A 10,000-nucleotide genomic window follows, 5' to 3' on the forward strand; every position below is an offset into this window, starting at 1 on the left:
TTATCCTGCTCTGAACAAGATGATGAATGTGAATATGTTTTCTCCTCAGAGAGTCTCTCAGTGAGATCGTGGTGGTGGTGAAATCTCTGGGGATGGGTTTCCATCTTCCTGTAGACGGGATCCGATCCCTCACTCTGGTACGGTTCTGGTTCCTGTTTATTCATAGTGTCAGATCCGCGTAGTATTGTGTAGCAGGGTGTAGCAGGGTGTAGCAGGGTGTAGCAGGGTGTAGCAGGGTGTAGCAGGGTGTAGCGGGGTGTAGCGGGGTGTAGCAGGGTGTAGCGGGGCGTAACATAAGTCTGAATCTTTCTGCATGAATGTCAACAATCTTCTGTACTTGTTTAACTCTCTGTAGCTATTTATAGTCATGTAAACCCTCCCTAATCTAAACCCTCTCTAATCTAAACCCTCCCTAATCTAAACCCTCTCTAATCTAACCCCTCCCTAATCTAACCCCTCCCTAATCTAAACCCTCTCTAATCTAAACCCTCTCTAATCTAACCCCTCCCTAATCTAAACCCTCTCTAATCTAACCCCTCCCTAATCTAAACCCTCTCTAATCTAACCCCTCCCTAATCTAAACCCTCCCTAATCTAAACCCTCTCTAATCTAACCCCTCCCTAATCTAGACCCTCCCTAATCTAACCCCTCCCTAATCTAAACCCTCCCTAATCTAGACCCTCCCTAATCTAACCCCTCCCTAATCTAACCCCTCCCTAATCTAAACCCTCCCTAATCTAGACCCTCCCTAATCTAACCCTCTCTAATCTAACCCCTCCCTAATCTAACCCTCCCTAATCTAACCCCTCTCTAATCTAAACCCTCTCTAATCTAACCCCTCCCTAATCTAAACCCTCTCTAATCTAACCCCTCCCTAATCTAAACCCTCTCTAATCTAACCCCTCCCTAATCTAAACCCTCCCTAATCTAACCCCTCTCTAATCTAAACCCTCTCTAATCTAACCCCTCCCTAATCTAACCCCTCCCTAATCTAACCCCTCCCTAATCTAACCCCTCCCTGTCTTCTTCTTGTTTCAGAAAGAGATCCAGGATCTCGACAGAGAGAATCGTGACATCATCGCTGCAGCAAAGCATCATGGGTACGAGGTCATCGACACGTTCAGCATCACGATGGGACGACACAAAGAGTTCCTGCAGGGACGCTGCGCCTGCCACTTCCATGAGGTAACACACACACACACACACACATACACACGGACACATACACACACACACATGGACACACACAGACACACACACACACAGAGACACACACACACACACACACAGAGACACACACACACACAGACACACACACACACACACAGAGACACACACACACACACACACACACATACACACAAACATATCGGCTGAGACTCAACCAACCAATCAGAGAAGACGTGACACCTCCTTCTAAATCTCTTCTTTGCTGTCACAGGTGGAGAGTTTTTGGTCCAACGCTCCGTCCTCGACTAACAGAACCGGACCGGAGCTCAGCAGCCAATCAGACTCGCGGGACATGGCCCAGGAGGCGGGGCCTAAAGCCTCGGCCTATCACGTGAGAGGAGCAGTGAACCAGGTGTACTCTGAGATCCTGCTGAGCCGCCTGTGTCCCCGCTGAACTCCTCCTCCAGGTGGACTGTACTTATTATTTGGGGATTTTAACCACAAAGCGAGTTGTTAACGGGACAGAAAGGAACGAAAGGTCCAAGATGGACACAAACTGAATCTTAATATGAGACTAAACACCTGAAGCTCTTCAGACATTAAAACCTGCTCTAGTTCTTCCCAAAAAGAGCCGAGTTTGAGATCGTTAATACTGAGAGAAATGTCCCACGTTGATCCAGACTGTAGTCTTATCTCATATTTAATCTGCTCTCTGTCTCAGAGACTCTTTCTCCTCGGACCGCGTAGCTCCTATGGCGCCATGTTGATGCTACCAAGCCATCACCTCCCGTTAGCATCCCATTGACTGCCATTCATTCTGACGTCACTTTGACAGAGAATAACTTTACATCTGAAGAGTTTAAAGACTCTATTTGTCCATTGTTTATTTCTAAAGAAACACGACAATGTATAAAAGGCTCCATTACCTTGTACCTCACGTTATGGCTCCGTAGCAGACGTTTTTATAAAAATAGGCTAACGATTGGGTCATAACCACGAGACTTACTGTCTCATAGTAGAGGAATTACCGTATAGTACAGGAGAAGCTCTCAGGCAGTTTGGACTTCCATTAGCTGTTTAAGTTTAATTCCTAATGTTAACTATCATTTTAGTGATCAATAATTAGCCTGTGTCTATGTTATCTCCTTACATATACCTACGCTCTCCGTCTCTGCTAGATTGGGAATGATTGAGATTTCTCTTGGCACAGCTACCAGAAGACTTCCAACTTTCAGACAGGTTGCTCACGTCACATCTACGTCTTCAAGCTCAGTTGGAGGCTGCTCAGTAACGCTCAGCCATCACCGGGAAAGAGACTTCACTGGTCTCCGTCCAGAGACACGGGACCTGCTGGTCCAGTTTATATACAGTCTATGGGGCCTCCTTACATATTTATATTGATATATTTTTATACGTTATGATCCTAATATCCAGAACCAAAGACTCAAAGCTAACGTGTTCATGTGAAAACGTCTTATGTGATTCTCTGCTTATATTTTTCTACGGATGTATTTTTGTGCCTTTATCTCTAAACATGTTGACATGCTGGAATATAGAATATATAAATATATATTTATATTAATGTTAGGATCCTTTTCTGCTCTCTGAAACATGGAAATGACACAAACACAGCAGCTGTGAAAACATGAACTCTGTGTTTAATATCTGTTATATCACCATCTGGGTTTTTATATATTTTAATATTTGTCCTTTTCCGTAAACGTTAAATCATAAATCTGAAGTTTTATCACCAGCTGTCCGTCTTGTTTTCATCTTTGTCACTTTTCGGTTTTGTTGAAGAGTTGAAGGCATAATTTACAGGGGGGGGGGGGGGGGGGCTCTTTCAATGTTTTTCGACAATTTTTTCGACGCTTTTGTCACCTTGGTTGTTTTTCAGATGTTTTTTTTTACTTTTTTTAAAAGGCTTTTTTCAATGTTATTGTCTTTTTTTTAGAGTTTTTTTTAGAAAAAATATTCGATGTTTTTGTCACCTTTCTGGGTTGTTTCTCAAAGTTTTTTTTTTACTTTTTAAAAGTTTTTTTTTCAATATTTTTGTCTTTTTTTCAAGGTTTTTTTTGACACTTTTTCGACGTTTTTGTTGCCCTCCTGTATTTTATTTTGCCTTTTTCCAAAGTTTTTTTTCGATGTTTTTGTCTTTTTGTTGAGGTTCTTTTGGAAACTTTTTCGACTTTTTCCTGGAGGGTATTTTCAGAGATTTCTTTGCCTTTTTTAAGTTTTTTTTCAACATTTTTCTTCTTTTTTTTTAGTTTTTATTTTACAATTGTTTTTTTTAACGTTTTTGTCTTTTTTTTCAAGGTTTTTTTAGAAGAAAATTCTAAGTTTTTGTCGCCTTTCTGGAGTATTTTTTTTGTTTTTTTCCGCCTTTTTCTAAAGTTGTTTTTTCAACATTTTTGTGGCTTTTCTCTAAACATGCCGACATGTCCCGGGACCGTCAGATAGTTGGAGATGTGTTTGAAAGCTCTGGAAAAAGCGAGTAAAGTTGACAAAATTATGATATTTATTAATCAAACTGAAAAAAAAAAAGATTCATATTTCAGGTGTTTTACTTTACATGATAATGTGAAAAATATGCAAACTAACATTTACACCAAACTCCATTCAAAAATCAGACAGTTTAAAGTTTCACTTTATAGTAATTCCTTGTAGAAATTAACTAATTTAGTTCGTCGATCAAATGTCAGATCAGATATTTTAATAATATAATAGGCAAAGTGGAAATAACTAACTCCCATTGGTTCGTAAAATATCAGAACTTTGCTTAATGTAAAGTATTCATTAGAATGTTAAATTGACAAATATTTGAATGGAGTTTGGTGTGGTGTTTGAGGGTTAGATATCCTGTGATTTAACCATTATACCAAACTTCATTCAAAAATCAAACAGTTTAAAGTTGAACTCTATATTAATCCTTGTAGTAATTGACTGATTTAGTTTCATCATTGTCGATCAAATGTCAAATCAGATATTTAAATAATTGAGCAGGCAAAGCGGAATTCATCCACTATCTTTCTAAAATGTCTGAACTTTTGTACAGTTTTAATATCCTTTAACAGTGTTAAATTGACATATATTAGTATGGAGTTTGGTGTGGTGGTTGAGGGTTAGTAATCTTTTCTGTGTGATTTAACCTTTACACCAAACTTCATTCAAAAATCAAACAGTTTTAAAGTTTTACTTTATATTGAGCTAATTCCTTGTAGAAATTGACAGATTTAGTTTCATCATTGTCCATCAAATGTCATAAGGGCATTAAGCCTAAATAATAGAGCAGACTAAGCGGAATTCACACAGTCACTTGGTAAAATATCTGAATTTTTGTATCATGTTCAAGTATCGATGTGTGTTAAATTGACCAATATTTGAATGAAGTTTGGTATGGTGTTTGGGGGTTAGTAATCATTGCTGTGTGATTTAACCTTTACACCAAACTATATTCAAAAATCAAACGAATTTTTGTCAGAAAACAGTCTGCTGTTTGTCTCTTTGATCCTTCGGCCCGTCTAGCTGTGACGTCAGCTGCTGAATGACTCCTCTGCTGCCGGTCCAATGAGGATCCTCCGAGACAGACAGGCAGACAGACAGACAGGCAGACAGACAGACAGGCAGACACACACACACACACACAACAGAGAGAGAAACAGACAGAGAGACACACTCTCACACACACAGACAGAGCTGGACGGAGGCCGCCGCGCGCGCCCTTTATTGGATCCTACCGGACCCGGATTAATGAATCTGCTCCCGGACCGGGTTTGGCCCGGGTTTTAGCCCGGAGGCTCAGATAGATGAAGAGGCCATGGAGAGCCGACACATGTGCACTCTGACCCTGCTGCTGGTGTCGGTGTGTCCGCTCTGCTGCAGAGCCACCTGGATGTGAGTACGGGGCGGGAGCGCGCTGCTTCACGCGCGATTAATTACGCAGTTACTTTGGAGATCCAACCAAACCAAACTCCATGGAAGAAACTGTCAATTTAAGGCTTCCCTTTGAATTTGTAATGCAATTTGCTCTATACACACCGCCTCTATATAATCACTTAATCAGGATCCATCACCCTTTTCCCATCCAAACGCACAGAAGCAAACAACCTGAATGAAATGTTTAAAATATGTTGTTAAAACTGGAGCGCGCTGGTTTGACGCAGTTACCTTCTGGGATCCAACAGAGCCGAACCCCGTTTAAAAAACTGTCTATTTAAGGCTTCACTGTATATCTGCTTTAAATTATATCCAGTAGAGTTCCTGGAGTGACAAACTCTCGCTTAAATTTCCTCAATTACGCATTAACTTTGGAGGTCCAACCAAACCAAACTCCATGGAAGAAACGGCCAATTTAAGGCTTCCCTTTGGATTTTTGTATTTAATCGGGATTAATCTGACCTTTAGACACACAGAAGCAAACAACCCGAGTGGATTTTTTTGTTGTTGATTTTTTTCTGTTTTTTAAAGACGTTTTTGTAATGAAATGTATCCTGACATAACTTGTGTTATTATGGGATGTTATAAATGAAGTGAACAGGGTGTGGGTTCTAGTTCGGTCCCAGACAGTGGTGTAGTCTAATGTATTGTAGATGGTATACTGTATATATATATATAGGCCAGAATGGGGGGGGCATATCATAGTTGGGGGGGGGGTCTGGGTGTCCTCCCCCAGGGTAATTTTGAGCGTCAAAGACTTAATTTCCTGTTTTCTGATACACTTTTATGCACCAATTTTACGTTATAAATCCCTTTTAATTATTCTATGTGAGGAAGAAAAACACAGATGACAATTTAAAATATATTAAAACTATAATGGAAAGTATGTTGTTGCGTCATTGGGCATTAAGTGGGTATACATTTTAAAATCTGACATTTATATATAAAATCAGCTGGTGCACGAGACCCGAACGGGAGCGCGCTGCTTCACACGCAATTTTTGCACAAAGATATAAAAGCTACCAAATAAAGTAATAAACGTTGAAGATCCAACCTAACCAAACTTCATGAAAGAAATAGTCAATTTAAGCATTTCCTTTGATTTTTTTAATGTAATTTCAGTTGCAATTTCTCTGCCCACCGCTTCTATATACAGCTCACACCGTTTATGTAATCGGGATTAATCCGTTTTCACCATAAAAACACACAGAAGCAAACAACCTGAATGAAATATTTAAAATATAAATATATAAAACTGTAGCGCGCCGGTTTTACGCAGTTATCCAACAGAGCCGAACTCCATTTAAAAAACGGTCTATTTAAGGATGTCCTGTGTAACTGCTTTTAATTGTATTCAGTCGAGTTCCCGGAGTGACAAACTCGCTCTTAAATATAACCAATTACGCAGTTTAACAGGTTTTTAATGTAATTTTCTCTACACACACCGCCTCTACATACAACTCCCAAAGCCTGTGTAAGTACTAATTACTTATGGATTCATCCAGTCTTTTCTCATCCAAACACACAGAATAATGAAGTTTAAAGCTGCCTTCTGCCTTTTTGTTGGAGCGCTTTATAAATCTGGAGCTCTTTAATTCGGCCTAAAAACATTCATAAACAGCACTTTAGAAAATCAAAAATTACCTTTTTTAGTCTTAGTCTTTGTTAGGTTCATTCTCTGTAAAATATCTCTTTGTAAAAATGTCTGAACTTTTGTACAGTTTTAATATTCTTCAACAGTGTTAAATTGACACATTAGTATGGAGTTTGGTTTGGTGGTTGAGGGTTAGTTATATTTCTTCTGTGATTTAATCGTTTACACCAAACTTCATTCAAAAATCAAACAATTTAAAGTTTTACTTTATATTGAGCTAATTCCTTGTAGAAATTGACAGATTTAGTTTCATCATTGTCCATCAAATCTCATAACGGCATTAAGCCTAAATAATAGAGCAGACTGGGCGGAATTCACACAGTCACTTGGTAAAATGTCTGAACTTTTGTACATTTTTAAGTATCCGTTAGAGTGTTAAATTGCCCAATATTTGAATGGAGTTTGGTTTAGTGTTTGAGAGTTAGTAATCCTCTGTGATTTAACTTTTACACCAAACTCTATTAAAAAATCAATATGAGCTGTTTTACCCAGTTAACTGGAGATCCGATAAAAATGCCAAATTCCATTCACGAGAGGTCTATTTTAAGCCTCGTTGCGTCTCCACGCAGCTAAAACAGCGAGTTATAAATCTGTAGCTTCATCATCTGCAACAACCAATCCCATTCTTTGATTCGGCCGCGCACATGTTCCGCTTTCTGTGTTTAACGTTTAGTATTTCCTTCAAAAAACAACCCAAAAATCACAGCCAAGACAGCGGAAAACAGAAGGCTAATCGGAGTCCTCTAGGGCAGGGGTTCTCAAACCGTTTTCAATAATGTTCCCTTTTCAATAGTTTGGAAACGTCACAAAAACGTGTTAAAATGTCCAGGTGAGTTTTTACGTTTTTGCGGTTTTTTATGTTGTTTCCCCTCAACGTTTTGGATTTGTTTTCTGTTTTTTTAAGACGTTTTTGTAATGAAATGTATCCTGACATAACTTGTGTTATTATGGGATGTTATAAATGAAGTGAACAGGGTGTGGGTTCTAGTTCGGTCCCAGACAGTGGTGTAGTCTAATGTATTGTAGATGGTATACTGTACTGTATATGTACGGGCCTATATACACATAGGGGTGTACGTGTATTCGTACCGGACCCTTTCGGTGCGCATGTGCACCGAAAGGGTCCACACGAACATATTAAGTGGCGGAAGTCTCCGCGTTCAGCGCAAATCCCGCCCTGCAGCTGATTCTAAAGTTTTCATTGGTCATGTCAATATGTCAATCACTGTACAGACACCAATCACTGATCTCTAAACCTACCCGCCGTCACTGTAACCTAAACCAATGAAATCGACTGCAGGGCGGGATTTCCTCTGAAGTGGTTTGGGGAAAAAAAATAATAATCACACACCGCGTGCTGTACAACAACATACACGGCACGCTTTAGCCTCTCGCTAGCTAGCGCCATGGCCAATGCAGACAAGCCCATAGACAGGACGGACAAGCCGGAGCTTGAAGAGCCACCATATCATTAAGGTCTCCTGTTTGGGAACCTTCGGTTTCCCAGTGAAATACGTCAACGGACAAAGACTAGTCGATAAGACCAAAGACTAGTCGATAAGACCAAAGACTAGTCGGTAAGACCAAAGACTAGTCGATAAGACCAAAGACTAGTCGATAAGACCAAAGACTAGTCGGTAAGACCAAAGACTAGTCGATAAGACCAAAGACTAGTCGATAAGACGAAAGACTAGTCGGTAAGACGAAAGACTAGTCGATAAGACCAAAGACTAGTCGATAAGATGAAAGACTAGTCGATAAGATGAAAGACTAGTCGATAAGACCAAAGACTAGTCGATAAGTCAATAAGACCAAAGACTAGTCGATAAGACCAAAGACTAGTCGATAAGACCAAAGACTAGTCGATAAGATGAAAGACTAGTCGATAAGATGAAAGACTAGTCGATAGGACCAAAGACTAGTCGATAAGACCAAAGACTAGTCGATAAGACGAAAGACTAGTCGATAAGATGAAAGACTAGTCGATAGGACCAAAGACTAGTCGATAAGACCAAAGACTAGTCGGTAAGACAAAGACTAGTCGATAAGACCAAAGACTAGTCGGTAAGACCAAAGACTAGTCGATAAGACCAAAGACTAGTCGGTAAGACCAAAGACTAGTCGGTAAGACCAAAGACTAGTCGATAAGACAAAGACTAGTCGGTAAGACCAAAGACTAGTCGGTAAGACCAAAGACTAGTCGGTAAGACCAAAGACTAGTCGATGAGACCAAAGACTAGTCGATAAGACCAAAGACTAGTCGGTGAGACCAAAGACTAGTCGATGAGACCAAAGACTAGTCGATGAGACCAAAGACTAGTCGATAAGACCAAAGACTAGTCGGTGAGACCAAAGACTAGTCAGTAAGACCAAAGACTAGTCGATAAGACCAAAGACTAGTCGGTAAGACAAAGACTAGTCGATAAGACCAAAGACTAGTCGGTAAGACCAAAGACTAGTCGATAAGACCAAAGACTAGTCGGTGAGACCAAAGACTAGTCGATGAGACCAAAGACTAGTCGATAAGACCAAAGACTAGTCGATAAGACCAAAGACTAGTCGGTAAGACCAAAGACTAGTCGGTAAGACCAAAGACTAGTCGGTAAGACCAAAGACTAGTCGGTAAGACGAAAGACTAGTCGATAAGACGAAAGACTAGTCGATAAGACCAAAGACTAGTCGATAAGACCAAAGACTAGTCGATAAGACCAAAGACTAGTCGGTAAGACCAAAGACTAGTCGGTAAGACCAAAGACTAGTCGATAAGATGAAAGACGTTGCTCAGGGTATGTTTCTGGCAACACTTCAAACTTGCTAACGCACTTGAAAAGGCATCACACGAGTGTGAACATCATTACTACGAGGAAGAAAACGACCGTAATTCAGACGCAGCTCCCGTTGGCATTTAAACAGACCTTTGCTGGTCGATCGGGCCAACGCAATAACGAAAGTAATTGGTGTTTTTATAGCAGCTGATCTACGACCATACTCGGTTGTTGACAAGGTGGGATTGGTAATGCTGCTCTGTAATCCATAGTTATTTATTTATATTTTTCATTATATTTTATTAGGTGATATTGGTTTGAGACTGAGAGTATTTTATTTAGTGGAGAACTTTGCAGCAGTATTTTATGTCTTATTCTTTTTTAATTTATATATATATATATATATATATATATATATATATATATATATTTTATTAAAAAGTGTTTAAAAAAGTGTAAACAAATTGTTAAAAAA

At 39.6% G+C, this 10,000-nt stretch overlaps 2 protein-coding genes across 2 annotated transcripts in view; both read left to right on the top strand.

Annotated features, from left to right (window-relative positions):
* cped1 (cadherin-like and PC-esterase domain containing 1) overlaps positions 1 to 1,934 on the top strand; it is a 56,844-nt gene extending 54,910 nt beyond the window's left edge. Inside the window, exons 19-21 of the mRNA XM_031311263.2 lie at positions 50 to 137; positions 1,039 to 1,185; positions 1,442 to 1,934. Coding sequence (XP_031167123.2) covers positions 50 to 137; positions 1,039 to 1,185; positions 1,442 to 1,624 — 418 coding nt within the window. The 3' untranslated portion in view covers positions 1,625 to 1,934. The remainder of the gene's footprint in view (positions 1 to 49; positions 138 to 1,038; positions 1,186 to 1,441) is intronic.
* Positions 1,935 to 4,789: 2,855 nt separating this feature from the next.
* The window catches only part of wnt16 (wingless-type MMTV integration site family, member 16), a 9,651-nt gene continuing 4,440 nt past the window's right edge, over positions 4,790 to 10,000 (top strand). The window contains exon 1 of the mRNA XM_031311283.2: positions 4,790 to 5,064. Coding sequence (XP_031167143.1) covers positions 4,988 to 5,064 — 77 coding nt within the window. The 5' untranslated portion in view covers positions 4,790 to 4,987. The remainder of the gene's footprint in view (positions 5,065 to 10,000) is intronic.

Source organism: Sander lucioperca, chromosome 20, assembly GCF_008315115.2.
Source record: "Sander lucioperca isolate FBNREF2018 chromosome 20, SLUC_FBN_1.2, whole genome shotgun sequence".
NCBI classification, from domain to species: domain Eukaryota; kingdom Metazoa; phylum Chordata; class Actinopteri; order Perciformes; family Percidae; genus Sander; species Sander lucioperca.